Consider the following 21,645-nt stretch of genomic DNA (forward strand, 5'->3'; position numbering starts at 1 on the left):
AAGATAAAAGCACTCTTGACAAACTAAAATATGATTGTTTAAAATTATTTCTTCGTTTTTACTTGAGATGCCATAGATGGTCTCCACCTTATTTTGTGCTTAGGCAGAAATCTAAACCATGAATGTGCCCAGAAAGAAAACAGAAGTGGAAAAAGAGCAATTCTTTGGCATTGGCTGTATTTTATTAAATAAGCTGGCCGGCAGCACTTAGAGACGCCACAGTAATAACAGTAAGTAACAAGTAGTAGAGTAGGACAGGTTCTTTTCTGAAAAGGGTTTGAATCTGGTCCTTTTCATAAAAATACAGTGTCAATCAATTTGTAGTCAGCACCTAGCACAACACTTATTTTTCTCAATGATTAGATGAACTAAAAGTAGTTTTCCATATATTTTTCTGATTATCTTTTATCATGAAAACTTTAACTACTATTGAGAAATGTTTTAAAAAGAAAGAGCCTGACCTGTGGTGGCGCAGTGGATAGAGCGTCAACCTGGAAATGCTGAGGTTGCCGGTTCAAAACCCTGGGCTTGCCTGGTCAAGGCACATATGGGAGTTGATGCTTCCTGCTCCTCCCCCTTCTCTCTCTCTCTCTCTCTCTCTCTTTCTCTGTCCCCTCTCTATAATGAATAAATAAAAAAATCTTTAAAAAAAAAAATAAAAAGAAAGAAAAGCAAGAACCATCCCTCCCTGCTTCTAAATAATGGAATTCCAAATATCTTTTTTTTTTTTTTTTTTTCATTTTTCTGAAGCTGGAAACAGGGAGAGACAGTCAGACAGACTCCCGCATGCGCCCGACCGGGGTCCACCCGGCATGCCCACCAGGGGGCGACGCTCTGCCCACCAGGGGGCGATGCTCTGCCCATCCTGGGCGTCGCCATGTTGCGACCAGAGCCACTCTAGCGCCTGAGGCAGAGGCCACAGAGCCATCCCCAGCGCCCGGGCCATCTTTGCTCCAATGGAGCCTTGGCTGTGGGAGGGGAAGAGAGAGACAGAGAGGAAAGCGCGGCGGAGGGGTGGAGAAGCAAATGGGCACTTCTCCTGTGTGCCCTGGCTGGGAATCGAAGCCGGGTACTCCACACGCTAGGCCGACGCTCTACCGCTGAGCCAACCGGCCAGGGCTCCAAATATCTTTATTCCAAATATCTTAATTCCAAATTAAGTTTATGCCATCACTTAATTACATTATCAATATAATTATATAATCAAATTAATTATTTAATTGCTGCATATTAGGAACAATCTCCTCAAAAAGTCTAATAGGGTTGAGAAGAAAAGACAGCCCCAATTACACTAAAAGATTAAAGTAGCATTTCAAAATAAATAATGGGAAGAGGACATGCTTAATAAGTGAATCATGCAAACTGTAATTTCTTGTGTAAGGGAACCTGGAGAGATATCCTCCAGGTAGAGTGTTTCAGGAAAGCTTTTCGAAGGAAGTGAGTTTGGAGTAAGTCATGATCAGAGAGGTTGAGTTGTACCTAAGTCTTTCCAGGCATGATCTAGGAAAGAGGCAGGGTGAGTGAATGGGCAAGAGGAAAACAGTCATTGGTGAGATCTAGTTGGGGAAAGACTAGCAGGTAAGTCTGAAAAGACAGGTTGAAGCCAAATTGTGGCAGATCTTGAATGAGAATCTACCGGAGTTGGGCCTTTCCCTTGTGCTCTAGGGAAAGTCACTGAATTTTAAGCAGGTGAATGACATGACAATTTAAAATTTAAGAGTATTAATCTGGCTCTTTTTTAAAGGTAAAAGCCATAGAACTCAGGGACCATCTAGTACAAGCCTCTTTTACAGAAGAAGTAGATTGAGTAAGAGCCTTTTCTAAGAGAAAACCCAAATTTCCTGACTACTAATCTAATTTACTTTCTACAACTTCTAAAACTTTAAATTAGCCTGGGTTATAGTCCTCTTGGGACAAGATACATTATAGAATGCAACTCTCTAAAGAGAAAGAAAGGTTGTGCATTAGAGTGTGTCAAGAATTTGTGAGGTAGTCCCTGACCTGTGGTGGTACAGTGGATAAACACCAGCCTGGAACGCTGAGGTAGCGGGTTTGAAACCCTGGGCTTGCCCGGTCAAGGCACCTATGAGAAACAACTACAGCAACTAGGAGTTGATGCTGTCTGCTCCTTCCCCCTTATCTCTCTCTCCTCTCCCTAAAATCAATAAAATAAAATTCTTAAAGTTCTCATTTTATTGATTTGAGAGACAGAGGAAGTGAGAGCAGGATCATCAATCTGTTCTTGTATGTTCTGACTGGGGAATTAAACTGGCAACTTCTTATCTTTGGGGTGATGCTCTAACCAACTAGAGCTATCCAGCCAGAGCAATAAAATAAAATCTTTAAAAAAAAAAGTAAGTAATTTGTGAGGTACTAAACTTCAGTTAAACACAGGCAACTAAAGTAAGAAACAGCCTGACCTGTGGTGGCGCAGTGGATAAAGCGACCTGGAAATGCTGAGGTCGCTGGTTCGAAACCCTGGGCTTGCCTGGTCAAGGCACATATGGGAGTTGATGCTTCCAGCTCCTCCCCCCATCTCTCTCTCTGTCTCTCTCTCTCTCCCTTGCTCTCTCCTCTCTAAAAATGAATAAAGAAAAAAAGAAAAATAAATAAAAAATAAAGTAAGAAACAATGGTTATACTTGACTCCAGTTCCAACTTGGTTCTGCGACCAAAACAGGAGCATTCAGGTCAGGCTGGTAGGCAGAGGGAAAGAAGGGGCGATTTACCTAGAGGGGAGAAGCAGCAGAATCCAATGGAGAGAACACTGGCTGGCTAATTATATTTGGGTTGTAGTCCAGCTGTAGTTATGAAAGAAGCCACACTTTTATGTATCTCATGCCTTCCAAGGTTCAAATAAATCAGGTCATGAATGTTTGTAGCTGCTCCTCTGGAACTTGCTATTTATTTCCCAAAGAAACAGTGTTATAAGAAGGGGGTTACTGAGTGTAAGGGCAATTCGTGATGGCAGGAGCAGGTTCTGTCACTGTGTCCAGGACAGGAACTCTAGTGGCTGGGCCCACAGGCCCCAACCTTGTTTGGGGAAGGGGGGTCCTGGAGTTCCTGCGACCAGCTGTGTGGCAGCTGCACTCACACACCTACGTGGTCAGAGAAAGCCACGCACAGTAACAGGAACAAAATGACAATCTGGCTACCGGAATGTGCAGCATCAGCGAGGGTCAGAAAGTGGTCCCGGCTCTCTACCGCTTGTAAAAAAGCTCCTTAAAGACTTTGTGTCCTGTGACCAGTTGTCTTGGTCAATAGCATTCTATAGAATGCCCAAGAACTGTGGTGGTGGCTGAACCACAGTGTTGCCCAGGAAAACAGCCCAAAGGAGGACAATGCTAGATTCAGGAGTTGACCTCCGCCCTGGGGCTCCCCAAGCAAGTAACAGGCCAGAAGATGGTCCCATGGCCTTGGAACAGCACAGATACTATTTCCCAGCTGCCTCATTTCCTCCAGGACATCCTATAAACCCTGGGACATCAAAAGCAGTCCTATGGTTTGTGTTTGAAGCACTTAAAAGTCTTACCTATTTATGTGGGTGTCCAAAGAAACCTATGTACAGCAGGGCTCAGATTTATTACAATCTTGCTTCCTTTCAAGAATGAGCTGAGGGCTCTACTTTTTTTTTTTTTTAAGCTACATACTCAAGGCCCACCTCTACCTTCAAGCCTAGTTAACTAGGGAGGTGTTTCCTGTTATAATGCTGGCTGTTGGGACCTGGACAGCATGTCTTCTCCCGGTGACTTGTCACTTTCTTGTTCACACAAAGGATCTGGAGAGGGCAGGCAAAGTCAGTGTGAATGACCCTCTTTTGTGAATTTCACCAGCTTGAATGCAGTAGCAGTCTTTTATTTTTTTATTTTTTTTGACAGAGATAGAGAGAGGGACAGTTAGGGACAGACAGACAGGAAGGGAGAGAGATGAGAAGCATCAATTCTTTGTTGCGACACCTTATTTGCTCATTGATTGATTGCTCTCTCATATGTGCCTTGACGGGGAGGGAGGCTACAGCAGAGCAAGTGACCCCTTGCTCAAGCTGGTGAGCCTTGCTCAAACCAGATGAGCCCGTGCTCAAGCTGGTGACCTTGGGGTCTCGAACCTGGGTCCTCTGCGTCCCAGTCCAATGCTCTATCCACTGCGCCACAGCCTGGTCAGGCATCAGCAGTCTTTATTTCATTCAATAAATGCTTAAACAGTTAAAAGAAAAAAAATGATTAATTTCTCATATTATCCTCCAGAAACCTATATAAATCCCATCATAGCTGACTGAAACAACTGCATATTTTACAAAGAAATACAGTTGGCCTTTGAACAACCCTTGGGAGTTAGGGACATTGACCGCTTGAGCAATCCAAATTATGAGTATAAATTTTGACTCCCCCAAAACTTAGCTATTGATAGCTTACTGTTGACTAGAAGGCCTACTGATAACATAAACAGTCAATTAACATAGGCCAGTCCATAGGAACACTGAAAAGTGACCCTCAAAAGAAAAAGGTAAAGAAGGCAAATCACTCACAGGGAAAAAAGGTGCCCAGGCAGAAACAAGGATAAGTCTCTGACCACCACAAGGGGGCACTTCCAGTTCCAAGACAGCTTTGTTGATTTACAGCAGCGATTTTCAACAGGTGTGCTGCAGAAATGTTTTAAAACATGCAATGCCTGACTGTATAGTCAGGGGCACTGACCTCTCTTCCCTTAGATTGTCAAGTAAAAAAATAAGACAACAGCCAACACAACAATAGCTGTGTAGTGGAACGCCCTGTCTTGAACCATAATATATAGGTCATGTAATAGGATTTCATCTTATTGGTCACATCACATAATAAGGTTGCCTCGGATTGGTTAATTCTTTTTTTTTTTTTTTACAGAGGCAGAGATAGACAGGGACAGACAGACAGGAATGGAGAGAGATGAGAAGCATCAATCATCAGTTTCTCGTTGCGCGTTGCGACTTCTTAGTTGTTCATTGATTGCTTTCTCACATGTGCCTTGACTGCGGGCCTTCAGCAGACCGAGTAACCCCCTGCTGGAGCCAGCCACCTTGGGTCTAAGCTGGTGAGCTCTTTGCTCAAACCAGATGAGCCCGCGCTCAAGCTGGCGACCTCGGGGTCTCGAACCTGGGTCCTTCCGCATCCCAGTCCGATGCTCTATCCACTGCGCCACCACCTGGTCAGGCTGGTTAATTCTTGATACCAGAAATCTTTATATACAAGTATACGCACCTGATTTTTATTTTTTAAAAGTCTCTTGAAGCAAAAAGGTTAAGTAATTACTTTTTTAAATTTTGATAAATCAATCAAAATTATACCTTTTCTTAAATATTTTATTTCTTTTAGAGAAAGGAGAGAGAGAGAAGGCGAAGGGAGGAACAGGAAGAACTAACTCATAGTAGTTGCTTCTTGTATGTGCCTTGACCAGGCAAGCCCTGGATTTGGAACAGGCCACCTCACTGTTCCATATCAATGCTTTATCCACTGTGCCACCACTGGTCAGGCTATACCTTTTTTTTTTCATCAGAATGGCAAAAAAATATATTTTTTGGTGTGCTGCAGAATTTTAGTAATTAGTCTATGTATGCCATGAAATAAAAATGATTGAAAATCGCTGATTTACAGGGTTGGGCAGTGGTGTGGAGGAGGGAAGAGGACAATGGAGTAGCTTTCAAGTGGTGGTGTGGAGATTGTAACCAGCACTCAAACATACTATAGTAACCAAAACTTCTCAGTTTTCTGTTTTCTGGTATTGTTAACATTCTAGGCACTATTATTATGAAGCTGGCTAGAAGTGACAAATAACAGGCCAGATAAAAAAAAGATTAAACAATAAAAGAGAAAGACAAGAATCAGAAGACAGATGGAGAACCAGGAAAAAGAAGGTGGGGAAAGAACCGTGAGAATATTATGGATAAGAAACTAACATGAAGAAAAGCAGTAACCCTTAAATAAGGGAGAGAAAAGTGTGGAAAGTCAAACTGATATGTGAGAGAATGAATAAAGATGGGGGAAAAAGTCCAGAAAACATCTAATTCAGGTTACATGATTAATTCCACTGTGACTTGTCATCCTTTTCACATCTCACTTATTAACTGAATATCTACATAGTAGCTGTGCTTTATAAATACCCCAAATGTAGCCTTTGCTTTTTAAAAGTATGTTGACTTTCATCAAAGAATAAAACTTTTAGTAGAATTTGAGAATGAATTGTAAATCATTAAATAGTTCCTGGTAATAAAAGAACAAAACTGCAGAACTTTTATACTGTTTCTATAGAGGGGGGAGCATATTAGAAAATAAAATAGTATGAAATTAGTTGATTCTTAAAGGATATACTTACATACACATTTCCTTTAAGAAATTGGATTTTTTGACCTGACACTGGTGGCACAATGGATAGAGCATTGACCTGGGATGCTGAGGACCCAGGTTCGAAACCCGGAGGTCGCTGGCTTGAGCAAAGACTCATCTGACTTGAGCACCAGGTTGCCAGCTTGAGCTGGGATTAGACATGACCCCAAGGTTGCTCAGCTAGAGCCCTCCAGTCAAGGCACATATGAGAAATCAATCAATGAACAACTAAAGTTGCCGCTTCTTACCTTGAGAACTTGATGCTTCTTACCTTGCTCCATTCCTGTCTGTCTCCGTCAGTTTCTCTCACAAAAAAAAAAAAAAGTTGGATTTAAAAAAAAGATTTTATTTAGTGACTTTATTTATTTATTTTTTATTCCCCAAGTGATTCTATGTCCTGCCCTCATTAAAAAAAAAAAAATCTGGTTGCCTTATGACAGCTAGACTAAAATATTTCTGCTTCTGACATTATTCCAAGTGCTCTTTTAGTAAAATGTCAAGTGAGCATGTCATGGAGACAGCTTCCCAAAAGACAGTATATCCTCGGTCTTTATGAGAGTTTTGTGCCTGTATACTAATGAATGATTATTTATGAAGTATCTATACATGTGTCAGAAATTGTCTGAGGCTCTGGCCAGTTGGCTCAGTGGTAGAGCATCTGCCCGGCGTGTGGATGTCCTAGGTTGGATTCTCTATGAAGGCACACAGGAGAAGCGCCCATCTGCTTCTCCATCCTTCCCCCTCTCCTTTCTCTCTAACTCTCTCTTCCCATCCTGCAGCCAAGACTAGAGCAATGTTGGCCAGGCTGCTGAGGAATGGCTCCGGTTGCTCCACTGCACCTGAGACAGAGGCCATGGAACCATCCTCAGTGCCCTGGCCAATATTTAGTGATTTTAGAGAGAGAGAAAAGTGGGGGAGAAATGGGAAGCATCAATTTGTAGTAGTTGCTTCTCAGATGTGCCTTGACTAGGAAAGCCTAGGATTTTGAACCAGTGACCTCAGCATTTCAGGTGGACACTTTATCCCACTGCGCCACCACTGGTTAGGCAAGTTGGACTTTAAAAAAAAAATGCCGCCTTATAAAAATAAAAAAGAGTATTAAAACTACCAGGATACCTGGCCAGGTTGCTCAGTTGGCTAGAGCATCATCTAGATATGCCAAGGTTATAGGTTCGATTCCCAGATACATATACAATATTCAACCAATGAATGCGTAAATAAGTGGAACAACAAATCGGGTGTTTCTCTCCCTAAAATCAATAAATAAATTAAAAAATAAAACCAGCTACCAGAATAAAGGGAGGGAGAGGTAGAAGTACCCAGACGGCCCACTCCAAAATCCATCCTGTAATGATCATCATATTTACTATTCTTTCCAGACTTAACATTGCTCAAAGATAGGAGAGGATTTTTTTTTAAAAGAGAATTTTTACTTCACCACTATACACTTTGTGATTGTACCCATCACTCAGTAACTACTTGATTAATTTTGGGGAAACATCAAGGATAGTGTGTCCTCAGAGGTAGAATACAACAGAAACCAACTAAGGCCTTTTGAGACTTGAATGCAACACTGAATAATAATTGCAGTGACTAGTACAAATATCTGGGCATTCAGTGTAGTTTTTTCAAATTTCTGATGTTTTGGAAAGTGATTTTTCTTTTCCCTTCAGGCTTAACAGAATTCTGACATACAGTAGAATGTAACATTTCTACAGTAGATCCCTCAACACCTTCCTCCTAAAAAGTATTCTCTAAGCCTCAGGCGTGCAAGTCTCCACCCCCAACCAGAACACACTTTTCAATCTCCCTTTTCCCATCCCCCAGCTTTCTCACTATACGGTGCGCACCCTCCCAGGAAGCTTTCCTGCAGTCATGGTGGTTGCAGGGATCCCAGCCCGTCTTCTCTAGGGCAGTCACACGTGTCCATTCCCGGGGGTGATGGGAGGAGATCGCTCTTCCCGCACCTCCGCAGATTGGTGCCTCCCCCACCCCACCCCACCCCACCCCACCCTTCCCGCCGCACTGCCGCCTTCATCCTACTGGGTTACAGCTTAACCAGCCCCACCACCTTCTGCCCTCGGAGAAAAGAACCACTTTAGACCTCCTTAGAGCTTCTTGGATGGAGTGTTAAAGAACAAATGGAAACCACTTAATTTCTCTCGGCCTTAGATCTCTGCGATGCACAGACCACTAGTTCCCCTGCTACCACAGGCACTAATAATAACGAACTCCCACACGTGCGTCTTTCTGGTTCTAGCCCCTAAGGAAGACACCACCCAGCGGGCCCTTTAAAAGGATGAGACCACTAAGGCCGAGTGGGGGGTGGGAGAGAGACCTTTATTGTTTCCACTCATCAAAGTCATTAAACTCCTCAGCCCCAAACACCTGGGAAGCGGAGGGCATCTCGGAACAGGTCGTGGAGTGCACCTCACTCCCTTACACTCGCATGCTTTTCTTGGGGCGCTCAGTTCCCGCTCCCCTCCCCCGCTCTTCCCGTGCAGCTGTCCGGACCGGGTGGGGGCGGGGTTGTTGTTGTGGCGAGGCAGCCCCGCCCCCTCCTCGTGGCGGCCCCTCCCCCGGGCCTCGCTCGGCCCCCTCCCCGCCCCCAACCCCATCTGTTTTCGCCGGCTGTGAGATGATTACATTGTACGGGACGCGGGGCGGCTGGAGCCGCTGCCTTCGCCGCGGGATGGAGCGCGGGCGCGAAGCCCACGGGCAGCCGGAGCGGCAGCGGTCCCAGTGAGCCGTCCGAGCCGCCGCCCCCCGCTCGTCCTCAGCTCATGCACACGCCGAGTCGCGGCAGCAGCGGGAGGAGTAGCTCCCGCCCCCGCCCCCGCCCGAGGAGCTGAGGCGGGAGTCCGGGCGGGCGGCAGCGTGGGGCCGCGAGGAGCGCGTCGAGCGCGGGGCCGGCGCTCCCGCCGCCCCGGCCGCAGCCGGGAGATGTGCCCGGAGGAAGGCGGTGCGGCCGGGCTGGGCGAGCTCCGCTCCTGGTGGGAAGTCCCGGCCATCGCGCACTTCTGCTCGCTCTTTCGCACGGCGTTCCGCCTGCCCGACTTCGAGATCGAGGTGAGCGGCCGCGGCGCCTTCCCTGGCCGCTCGGGACGCCCAGAATGCCGCGCGAACGGGAGAGGGCGCCCGGGCTCAGGGTTCGGCGCGGCGGGCTGTGCGGACCGGCCGCGGGGCAGGCGTCCGGACTCGGGACTGTGGCGGGCGGCGCGCTTTTGTGGGCGCGGGCTCAGGGCGCTGGCTCTACGTCGCCAGGAGCAGCGAAATGGGGTGCCGGGCGGAGCCGTGACCGGGTGAGGCTCGCTCCCCGTTGGTGGGCGCATGGGTCACCCGGAGCCGCGGGCACAGGGTCTCGGCGCCGCGGAGGGAAAGTTTCGGACTCCGTTATTCACAAGCAGCGCTCTGCTCCTCGGACGCGCGGCCCTTTCCATGCGGGCGGCTCGGGGGGGCTCTCGGAGGCAGCTCGCCACCATTATCCCGACGGCGCGCGGCGGCCGCGGCGCTCCCTGCAAGGCCAGAGGTGCTCCGCCCGCGGCTTTGTGAGCGCCGCGCTCTCGGCCGTCCTGGCGCCGGGGCTGGGGCGCGCGTGCGGAGCGGAGGCCACGCGATCGCCTGGGCGAGCGGCTCGCCCGCCAGCATCCTCCTTTTTTTTTGGAAGAGGATGCAAGATACGTGATCTGCTGGCAGGTTGAACTACGTGCTCGCTCGCAGCCATACGCGCGATGACTTACCACCTTTTGCCTCCGGACAAAGTGAAGGGGACCGTGGGTCCGTGTTTCTTTTCTGGGGTGCCGTGGAGTGAGCGAAATCAGAACCGCCGGTTCACACGAGCGAATTGTGATCGCCGCCTCCCCACCCCCACCGACCTTACTTTCTGCTGTGTTCGGGTTTGTTTTTCATTCGCTCCGTCCTGAGATTTTTGCCTCACCTCTGTAATTTTTAAGATTCTGTGCCGTGCGCGGAATACCGTGGACTTATGTGAATGCAAGTGTGGGAACTTGCTCTCGGGGTAGAGCCAGTGAAATGGGGAAAATAAAAACATCAAATGGGGGTCGGGTAGGAGGGAGAGGGGAGAGGAATGCAGGCTGATAAAGTGAGACCCGTCCCCTCGTTTAAACGGATGAAAACAATGTGATGAGATAGCGTGCTGCTTCTGTCGTTTTTTTTTTTTGTTTTTTTTTTTTTGTGTGTGTGTGTGTGTGTGTGTGTGTGTGTGTTTTAGGAAGACGTAATAAGTTGAGTGTTTAAGGTAGCGGCAGAGTGTGTGTTTTCAAAGTTCGAACGCGATAGTAAAAGAAAAAAATTTTTTACTCAAAATTTTCATGGGGGCATTTGTATTGGCTGAGGGGGAGAAACACGGCCGTGGCAATGAAAGGTTTTGGGGGATGCTAACAGTCAGGAGAGGTTCCCCTGTTGTTCTAGGGGGTCAGTCCTTGGTGTCCTTTCCGTTGGGGTGAAATGTGTGAGTCGTTTGTGTGCTGGCGCTCAAAATGGTGGCTGTGTGGGAGTTGTCCCTGGACGATGCCATCTTGGGTGCTGGGACACTGGCCCCCGCCCCTTGTCTTGCCTGCCAGGGAATGCAACTTGAGGTGATGCCGAACTACAGCGTCTGAATTTTAAGGGCCCATTCCAAAAGTACTTTGGGAAATCTCATCTTTTTAATATCCGTACGTTCCCATTTTGTGGATGGAAAAACAGAGGTCACTCATTTTACCTTAAATTGTTGCAGATACCTAGACTAATCAGTAAGTGACTTGTTCTAGGAAATAAAGTTGTGGTTTCTAAGTAGTAGCCGGTTTAAATCCTAAAGGAAATGTGGTTTAAATCCTAAAGGAAATGTAAACTGGTCAAAGAAGTCAAATTTGTACTTATGACAAATGAAAAGTCAGTTACAGGTGAGGTAAGGGGCGGGAAATGGGGGATATTTGAGATGACAGTTTCTGGGAAGTGACACTTGTTTTGGTCAAGTATGCTATTTGAATTAACGTGCAACAGGAATGAATATCGGGACTCCCATTTTGACAACTATTCATACCTGTTTTTATTTGCAGATGTTCAGTGAGGAGTCAGTGAGTTTTTACTCTGAAGTTCATGTATAATCTTCATTTCTCATGTAAGATGTGTTTTGACATGGTTAACGTAAAATTTAAGGTTTTCTGTCGTTATCAGAAATTAAAACTTTTAAAATTTATTTTTAGACTTCTAACAAATTTGACTCATCAAAAAACACAATCAGTTTTGATTCTCTGTATAAATAAATTTACTTCTAATTTGCTTAGCTGGTTTTTTAATCTGTAGTTTATTGTTTTGACAGTTTGAGAAACATCTCTTGGTTAGAGTTTACGATGAGGTGGTGGAAGACCTTTCTTTAAAAAACAAAAAAAATTTAATGCTGAGTTGTACCTTGTTAGGCCAGCTGAAAAGGCCCTAAATCTTAATGTATGGCATCCTTAAAAGATAGAAATGATCAATAATAGAGTGGTAGAAGTTGGACATTAGCTTTTTTAGGAAGCCAGTTTTTACCTGTGGGAAGGATCTCATATTTACACTGGACTACCAAAGTAAAGCCATGGCTTTATAGAAGATTAAGGCTGGAGAAGCCTGAAGGACTTGGCTTCTACTTCAAGTAAGCGAATCTTTCAGAGAGGGAAGGGCTGTGAGGATTCAGGCTACAATTCTGCAAGAGGTCAAGACCTCCCACTTAGAGAACTGGTTCCCAAAGCATGGATATTATTTTTGCATGTAAAAAAACAACAACTTGGTTCTCTGTTAATAAACCTTGGATGGATGCACATAATTTCTTCAGAAGAGTGAATATACCTGATTTCTTTTGGGGATATGCATAAAGCCTCATATGTTGCTGCCAGCCCCCTAAGTTGGAGTTCTGTAATCATCAGACCAAACACCTATGAATGTGTAAGTAATGCTTTAAGTTGTTGAAAATTTCTGCTTTTAAAAACAACACATAAACATTGTTTAAAACTTGAAAATTAAAGGAAAATATAGGTAAGGGAATTAAAGTCACCTGTAAATACCGCCCCTCAGGGATGAAAAAGCTATTAATTGTTAACAGATTGAGAGATTACCAGATGTTTTCACAATGTATTTGTGTCACAGATTGGGTGTTCTTTTTATTTTTCAGGTGAGGATATTGAGGTATAGCTGGACGACAGTGAATCAATGACACTGCATTCTGTAGTTCAGGGGTCCCCAAACTTTTTACACAGGGGGCCAGTTCACTCTCCCTCAGACCGTTGGCGGTCCGGACTATAAAAAAGCTATGAACAAATCCCTATGCACACTGCCCATATCTTATTTTAAAGTAAAAAAAACAAAATGGGAACAAATGCAATATTTAAAATAAAGAACAAGTAAATTTAAATCAAGAAACTGACCAGTATTTCAATGGGAACTATGGGCCTGCTTTTGGCTAATGAGATGGTCAGTGTGCTCCTCTCACTGACCACCAGTGAAAGAGGTGCCCCTTCCGGAAGTGTGGTGGTGGGGGGGATAAATGGCCTCAGGGGCCGCAGTTTGGGGACCCCTGCTGTAGTTGATATTGATCTCCCGGAAGAGTCAATACTGAGTTTTCTTTATCCTAGCCTATTTTACTTGTGTGTGTGTGTGTCTGTGTGTGTGTGTGTGTGTGTGTGTGAAAGAGGAAGAGAGCAAGAGACAGGAACATCGTTCTGATTCTATATGTACCCTGAACTGGACGGGAATTGAACCAGCAACCTCTGTGTATTAAGATGACACTTTAACCAATATTTTAGCCAGTTATTTTTACAGTGAATAATATAGTGTGTTACTTGACCGAAGTAAGGCAGGGAGGATAGAATCATTTTAAAAATAGTCTGATAATTTGGTCTGGAGTTAATCATGATGGGTGTGGGATTAGGAGCAGAAATTCCATCACAAACATTTAGGGCATATTTTCTTTAGCGAGGAGACCTTGGTGCCTCTAGGTGACTATTTGAAAATTACCTAAATGGTTTGTATATAGTGTAGCAACATGGTAAAAATAATCTGATTGTCCTGTCTACTTTTTCCCTGGGCTTCCTGCCCTTCAGTCTGAAACCTTTGCTGCCTTCGTATCTCCTTCCTGATGTGCTTATATATGGTTCAGCCCTCACCTCATCAGCATGACTATCTGGCAGGGGATGTCTTTAATTCTGAATCCTAAATTCTACTCTTGGTATTTCCTTGGGTCCAACCTCTTAATTAAGAGTATCAAGGCATGAATTAGTAAGCATGAAAAGAAGTAATAAAAATTGCTGAAGGTAATTTAGTACATAAGTTGTACCAGCAGTGGTTCCTAATCCAAGGGCCTATGTGGATGGGCTCTAGGAGATTTCGTGCGGTGTACATAATATGCACTTTGCTGCAGGTAGGGACAATTGCTTTCACACAATTCTGAAAGCGGTCCCCACCTGTACAAAGGTTAAGAGGCCTTGAACTAGATGAAAGAGTAAAATTGGCCCTGAATCGGGGAATCCGAAGCCTAGTTTCATGTCACAAGATGCACTGGACTAGGAGTTAGCAAACTTGAACTCTTATTCTAATTGTGCCCCTAACTAGCTCTTGTGACTTGGGGCAGGGCAAAATAGCCTGGTGATAAATGCCACCATTGATACGTTTTCCAAATGTTATCTTGTTTAGTCTGTGGCCATCCTTGACCATCGCCTTGAGGTAGGAGTTCTCCTCATTTTACAGATGAGGGAATAGAAAGGTTTAGAGAGGCTAAGTTGTTTGCATGCAAACTTTAACCGGATCTCCTCAAGATTGATGCTGTTGCTACCGCCTGACACTGTTTCTACTTCAGCATTCATTACCTATGGAATGAAGGGCTAGATCTAAGTAATGACTGAGATTCCGCAGTGCAAACCTAGATGCTATAGAGTTCTTTGGTTCCTAATAATATGGGACACAGAAGATTGTTTTAAAAGTTCTGAAGTAAGTACAGAAGTTTTCATTTGTCTACAAATATTTATTGAGCATCTGCTGTGTACCAGATGCCAGAGGTACAGATGTGAACATAACACAGAAATACCAGCCCTCTTTTTAGCAGAATGAGACAAACAGTAAACAAATTGTAGTATGTCAGAGGGTGAGTAGAAATCAAGTAGGATGGAGGCATAGGGTAGGCCAAGTGGAGGGGGGTTGGGTTGTTGCAATTTAAAATCCAGTAATTAGATATTGCCTCACTTTGAGAAGGTGATATTTGAGCAGATCTGGAGGTAAGTGATTTTTTTTAATTTTTTATTTTTATTGAATACAGAGAGAGGAAGGGGGGTAAGGGGGAGACAGAAGCATTAATCTGTTTCTGTATGTGCCCCAGCCAAGGACTGAACCAGTCACCTCTGCATTGCAAGACAATGCTCCAGCCACGTGAGCCATCCAGCCAGGACAGAGATAAGTGATTTAAAATGATTTAAAAATAAGTGGTTTGTCACACAAATGTGTTTAATGTAAGATACCACATGATAAATGCCTTCTGAATATTCAGGGTCTGCTCCTTCTGTGATGAGGAAAACCCAGGAACAGGATGTGAATTGAAGGAGGGGCAAATGTTCATGTAGTTTGAAATCCTGAAAGGAGAGTGTGTTCTGTCAGAGTTGAAGACTCCAGAAGTGGATACTAGATCTCTTTCTGTTTATACCAACAACTTGAAAGGGAAGTCTTTTTAGTTTTTGTCTGCTATGTGAAGTTGATTCAGAGGGGGCAGTTGGGAGCTTCTACAGTGGTAGAAAGAGCGAGTGCCCTTTCATCTCTGAAGGACAGCCTAGGTTAGCATCTGTCTTGCTTTATATGACTAGTTCAGTTTGGTCTTACCTAATTTTCTGGAACACAGGATAGCCTAAAATACAACTTGGCTGCATTAAGTACAAGGGACTGTCTGCCCTTTGATCAGGAGAGGCTCAGGTTAGATTTCTTGCTGTTTGTTAGGGTAAGAATGAGGAGGACTAGTGAATGCTGGGAAACCCTAATTGCAAAAACTACTGTATGTAAAAATTCCGTGTGGACTGAGCTGAAGCAGACAGAACTGCACAGCTTCTATGTGGTCTAGTTGATGTGATTGAACATACTTTCAAAAGGGATCAGTCAGAAACTTGGATTGTGGGGCCCACCTTTGTCAGTGACTTGAGTTGTGACCTTAGGCAGATCACTTGGTTTCAAATGCCCCATTTATAAAATGGGAATTTTAAACTATGTAGATGATTCCTAGGTTTATTTTCTAGGACCAAAGCTCTACGATTCTAGGAGTGGTTCTCAACATGTGTAGCATTTTGTTTTTGTTTGTTTGTTTGTCTTTTGTATTTTTCTGAAGTTGGAAACAGGGAGGCAGTCAGACAGACTCCCGCATGCGCCTGACCAGGATCCACCCAGCATGCCCACCAGGGGGTGATGCTCCGCCCATCTGGGCCCTTTGCTCTGTTGCCACAGAGCCATCCTCAGCGCCCGGGCCAACTTTGCTTCAATGGCGCCTTGGCTGCAGGAGGGGAAGAGAGAGACAGAGAGGAAGGAGAGGGGGAGGGGTGGAGAAGCAGATGGGTGCCTCTCCTGTATGCCCTGGCCGGGAATCGAACCTGGGACTCCTGCATGACAGGCTGATGCTCTACCACTGAGCCAACCAGCCAGGGCCTAACATGCGTAGCATTTTTTTTTTTTTCCCTGTATTTTTCTGAAGCCAGAAACGGGAAGAGACAGTCAGACAGACTCCTACATGCACCCAACCGGGATCCACCCGGCATGCCCACCAGGGGGCGATGCTCTGCCCTTCCGGGACGTCGCTCTATTGCGACCAGAGCCACTCGAGCGCCTGGGGCAGAGGCCGAGGAGCCATCCCCAGCGCCCAGGCCATCTTTGCTCCAGTGGAGCCTCGGCTGCGGGAGGGGAAGAGAGAGACAGAGAGGAAGGAGAGGGGGAAGGGTGGAGAAGCAGATGGGCGCTTCTCCTGTGTGCCCTGGCGGGGAATCGAACCCAGGACTTCTGCACGCCAGGCCGACGCTCTACCACTGAGCCAACCGGCCAGGGCCCGTAGCATTTTTAATTAAGAAAATCACTGACTTCACTAGTTAGGATCAAGGTTATGAACTATTCTAGGATCTGTGTCTTACAAATTAATTTTGTACCAGATGAAAGCTACAAAACCGAGCTTGAAGCTATAAAAGCTACAAAACCACGCTTGGAATGTGTTTGTGGTTTATCTGATTTTTGTCTTTCTGTTGAAATTTTATCTGCAAATAGGTTGCTGGGGGTTTTTGTTTTGTTTTTTTGTGTTTTTTTGAGAGAGAGAGGGATAGGCGGGAAGGGAGAAGGGAGAGAGATGAGAAGGATCAATTTTTCGTTGGGTAACCTTTGTTGTTCATTGATTGCTTTCTCGTATGTGCCTTGATTGGGGGGCTCTAACTGAGCCAATGACCCCATGCTCAAGCCAGAGACCTCGTGCTCAAGCCAGTGACCTCAGGGTTTTGAACCTGGGTCCTCCGCGTCCCAGTCCGACACTATCCACTGCGCCACTGCCTGGTCAGGCTGCAAATACACTTTGAAAGTAGCTCTTAAGGCTTGAAGATTGACATTTTCTCTCTCTGAGGTCTTCAAACTGATCTAAGACTTTGAGGATATGCAGAATTCTGGAGGATGAAAGTCTTGCATTATGTTTTGTTTCAGTCACTTTTGCTAATTTATATTATGATTTATACTTAGAACTTGAAATGAAACCAGTTAAAGCTTCTGGCCAGGGGTCTGCTTCCATCTGATGCTGCACACTCTTCAGAGAGCTGTGTTCTTTCCTTTGTGTGGTTTTTGTTTTTTAGATTTTATTTATTCATTTTAGAGAGAGGAGAGAGAGAGACAGAGAAAGTAGAAGCAGAAAGCATCAACTCCCATGTGTGCCTTGACCAGGCAAGCCCGGGGTTTTGTTAGGCGAACGTGATAACCACTACACTACGGAAACACTGCTAAGCCCAGGGTTTTGAACTGCAACCTCAGCGTTCCAGGTCGACGCTTTACCCATTGCGCCACCACAGGTCAGGTTCCCGTGTTTTGATGTTCCATTGGGTGCTGTGCCCTGGATGCTTCTACCGTACCTTTTTTCCATTTTCTTCTACTGTATACTAATCATCTTATACTGGAAAACTTGGGAAAGTCTTTTTTTCCAGTAGTTCTTATGATTGAGAAAGGAATTCCTGGATGTTTGAGCTCAGGATTCGGTTGGTTTCTTCAGTGCTCAGTGTTTCTCAGCTTCAGCACCATTGATACTTTAAAGGGCCACGTAAGTCTTTGCTGTGGGAAGTTGTCACACGCCTTTTTAATATGTTTAGCAGCACCCCTGGCCTCCACTCTCTAGGTGCCAGTAGCAGTCCCAGTCATGACAAATAAAAATGTCTCCAGACATTGCCAAATATCTCTTGGGGTGTGTGTGTGTGTCAAGATTGTTCTGTTTGAGAATCACTCCTTTAGGGTGTAAGTACAGAAGGCAAGTGTTGGGTTGTTGTATAGAATGTATACATGTATAGAATGTATACAAATTTATATGAAGCTGATGAGCTTTTTCTTCTGACAGCGATTCTTTTCCCTAAATTCTAATTTTTTTAATAGAAATTGAAGGAAATTAATTTGCTCCCAGACATGTATGTCATTAGCAATTGCACGTTAGAAACTTGGTGAAGCAGATGTACTTTTTTCTTTCTTGCACAGTCATTTAAGGGAAGAAGAGTGGTTTGGGGGCAGTAGAGAGGACGGTGTGGAGCTGACTGGGTTCCTGTAGAGGAAGCTGTCCCTCAGGCAGGGCCTGGTGCTGCACCTCTGGAAGAGGAGGGGTGTAGCGTTGCATCCTCAGGCTGGTATGCCCTGCTGCCATCGCCCGTCAGGGCACAGGCTCTTCTTAACAAATCTCTCGAGCATTGTACAGTGGTGGACTATGGGAGGGGTTAGTCATGACTAGGTCAAGAGTTCAGTGAGACCTAACCTGAGGGTGTGTGTGTGTGTGTGTGTGTCCCAATCCTCATGCACATTTGGGACATATTCATATATCAAGTGCTGTGGAGTTTATTATTCATCAGGACTTTTAATTTAGAACATACCAACCACAGAACCTTTCTTGATGTAGCTCTTCAATATCCTTTATGGTTTCTCCCATGGGCTTTTTCTCTTGGTATGGCAAAATATTTATGGATTCAAAGAAATTTTCCTTTTGGTTTGGAGGAAAAAAAATGTAGTGTTGATGACTTAAGCAGTAATAGCACACAGTGAAGGGCTTTGAGTCTTGGATGAAAGATACTGCAGAACTTCAGTGGGATGTTAACCATTTATCGGTGGATTCTCTAGGTGTCTTTTTTAGATGTCCATCTCATCTTTGCCAGCTTGGGGTATCTGGTACCCACTGGGTCCCTGTGCCTTAGTTTTTATCCTTTTGGCTGAGAAGTAAAGCCTGGCCACACTTGTTTTTCCTTCTGCTCCATTGTTGTACTACTCTACTGATATCCTGTCCTGGGGTTTGTTTGGGCTGTAGTGGGGGAGGGTGTGATTTCTGGCCTGCGTCATGGTATAAGTTCCAGAATTTGTATGGTTTGTGTGAAGGCGGTCACTTCTTCAGCCAAAAGAAGTTTTCTTCCTTTGCAGGATGAATGGCTCCTCAGAGTAGTTCTCTTATGTGCTCTGTTTTGTACTTTATTACCCACACACCCATTTAAAATGTGATATGGTTTATGTAAAAATGTAAGGAAGATGGTGTTTCTTTCTCTTGTTTAAAGTCCCCAACCTCAGCTGATGTTTGTGATGGCTATTTGGCTGGTTTAAGTGACGTCATGTTCTAAGTTTCACACTGTGTTGATCAGCTCTTAGCTTTTATTTTACAGCTTAGACTCCTTAGGAGCTTTGTTGGGTCTACTTTTTCCCTAGGGTGGGTTAGCTAGAGTAATTGCCTGACTTGGCAGTATGTCACTGAGGCGTGTGGCCACCGAATTAAGTGTGTGAATGGTTGTCAGAGCAGACTGGATGCACCCTTCTGTACCCTCCACCAAAACTAGGTGAAAATAGAGGAAGTGATAGGGTCATGATTACACTCACCACTTCATGTTTTTAATGGAACTTTTAAATTACCACCAATTAATAACTCCTGAGAACAGAGTAAGTTTTTAAAATTGGGAATGCTTTTAAGCAATCTGGTTGACTGCAAGAGTGCTTTTTTTCTCCAGACTGGTTCCTTTTAATGAACACCCTTTCCCTGAGTCTCATTGTCTCAGGAACAATGGCAATAAGGACAGTTGATTTGCTTGACAGAAAATGTGTTAAATTAACAGATCTACTTCTTTAGCAGATCTTTTCTTCCCCCCATTCCCATTGTGTGTCTGCTGTCTCCCGGAAAGGTTGTGTTTGCAGATTGTTTTAGGTGTGGGAGACAGTTTTTATAATCAGTGTCCTGCAGTTCTTTGTTCAGGGAGCACTGTTATATGGGGGGGGGCATTTTTAGGGGGGACTTGCTAGTTTATTTAACATTTTAAAAGAAAATTTTAAAGCACAGTTGACATTCAGTAATATATTAGTTTCAGGCATATAACATAGTGGTTAGACATTCATATAATTTATGAAGTGATCCCGTTGATAAGGCCTAGTACCCACCTGGCACCATGCACAGTTATTACAGTATTACTCACTGTATTCCCTGTGCTGTACTTTATATCTCTGTGACTGTTTTGTAACTGCCAATCTGCACTTCTATCCCTTCATCTTTTCACACAACTCCCCAGCCTCCCTCCCCTCTGGCAACCATCAGTCAGTTCTCTGTGTCTGAGTTTGTTTCTGTCTTTGTTCATTTATTCTGTTCTTTAGATTCGGTATACAAGTGAAATCATATGGTATTTGTCTTTCTGTTTTTGACTTGTTTTGCTTTAAATCCCTCTAGTTCTGTCCATGTTGTCACAGATGGTAAGATGTCATAATTTTTTAAGGCCAAATAATATTCCTTTGTATATATGTATCACATCTTCTTTATCAAATTGTCATTGGACAGTTTGCTTCCATATCTTGGCTATTGTATATGAAATGTCCTTCTTTGTCTCTTGTTATAGCCTTTGTTTTAAAGTCCAATTTTGATATAAATATTGCTACCCCATCTCTATTTTTGCATTTCCATTTGTACAAAATTTATTTTTCCATTCCTTTACTTTTTTTTTTCTTTCTGATATGACAGGAAGACAGTGTGAGAGAGAAGAGAGATAATGAGAAGCATCAAGTCGTAATTGTGGCACTTTAGTTCATTAATTGTTTCTCATGCGCCTTGACTGGGGGCTTTAGTCGAGCCAGTGACCCCAGGATCATGTCAGTGATTCTGTGCTCAAGTTGGTGCACCTGCACTCAAGCCAGCGACCTCAGGGTTTCAAACCAGGGACCTCAGTGTCTCAGGTTGATGCACTACCACCATTTAGGCTCCATCTCTTTACTTTCTGTCTGTGTGCATCTTTTGACCTGAAGTGAATCTCTTGTAGGTAACATATGTAATGGTGTTGTTTTCTTAACCATTTAGCCACCTTGTATTTTTTGATAGGAGCATTTTAATCCGTTTCCATTTAAAGTAATTGTTGATAGGTATTTAGTTATTACCATATTATTCATATTTTTTATTGTTTTTCTTTTTAAGTCCCTTTAACATCTCTTGATAATACCGGTGGGTGGTGATAAATTTGTTAAGCTTTTTCTTGTCTGAGAAGCTCTTTAGTGTTCTTTCGATGCTGAATGATATCCTTGCTGGATAAAGTAGTCTTGATTGTAGAGCCTTGCGTTTCATCACGTTAAATGTTTCGTGTCAGTCTCTTCTGTCCTGCAAAATTTCTGTTGAGAAATCAGCTGACAGTCTTATGGAACTCCCTTGTAGGTAACTAACTGCTTTTCTCTTGATGTTTTTAAGATTCTCTCTTTTTACTTTAACCTTTGGCATTTTAATTATGATGTGGAACTTTTTGGGTTCATCTTATTTGGTGTTCTCTGCACTTCCTGGATTTGTATGTTTCGTTCACCAGATTAGGGAAGTTTTTCATTCTTATTTCTTCATATAGGTGTTCATTTTTATTGATTGATTGATTTTTAGAGAGGAAGGGGAGGGGGGAGAGAGAGAAACATTGACTTGTTGTTCCACTTATTGATGCATTCATTGGTTGATTCTGCGTGTGCCCTGACTGGGGATCAAACCTGCAACTTGGTGTATTGGGACCAGGCTCTAACCAACTGAGTAAGCTACACTGCCCGGGTTCTTCAAATAGGGTTCTTTCTTTCCTTTTTTGCTT

The 21,645-nt window shown here is 44.2% G+C and overlaps 1 protein-coding gene, 1 non-coding gene and 1 pseudogene across 2 annotated transcripts in view; 2 read left to right on the forward strand and 1 right to left on the reverse strand.

The window, feature by feature from the left end:
• The first annotated feature begins 2,963 nt into the window (after positions 1-2,963).
• On the forward strand, positions 2,964-9,098 carry LOC136309371 (SNARE-associated protein Snapin pseudogene; annotated as a pseudogene).
• The window catches only part of CECR2 (CECR2 histone acetyl-lysine reader), a 175,521-nt gene continuing 162,869 nt past the window's right edge, over positions 8,994-21,645 (forward strand). Inside the window, exon 1 of the mRNA XM_066237775.1 lies at positions 8,994-9,421. Coding sequence (XP_066093872.1) covers positions 9,296-9,421 — 126 coding nt within the window. The 5' untranslated portion in view covers positions 8,994-9,295. The remainder of the gene's footprint in view (positions 9,422-21,645) is intronic.
• TRNAD-GUC (transfer RNA aspartic acid (anticodon GUC)) lies at positions 15,928-16,003 on the reverse strand. The gene has a single exon. It is a non-coding gene; the product is annotated as a tRNA-Asp (tRNA).

This window comes from Saccopteryx bilineata, chromosome 6, assembly GCF_036850765.1.
Source record: "Saccopteryx bilineata isolate mSacBil1 chromosome 6, mSacBil1_pri_phased_curated, whole genome shotgun sequence".
NCBI classification, from domain to species: Eukaryota; Metazoa; Chordata; class Mammalia; order Chiroptera; family Emballonuridae; genus Saccopteryx; species Saccopteryx bilineata.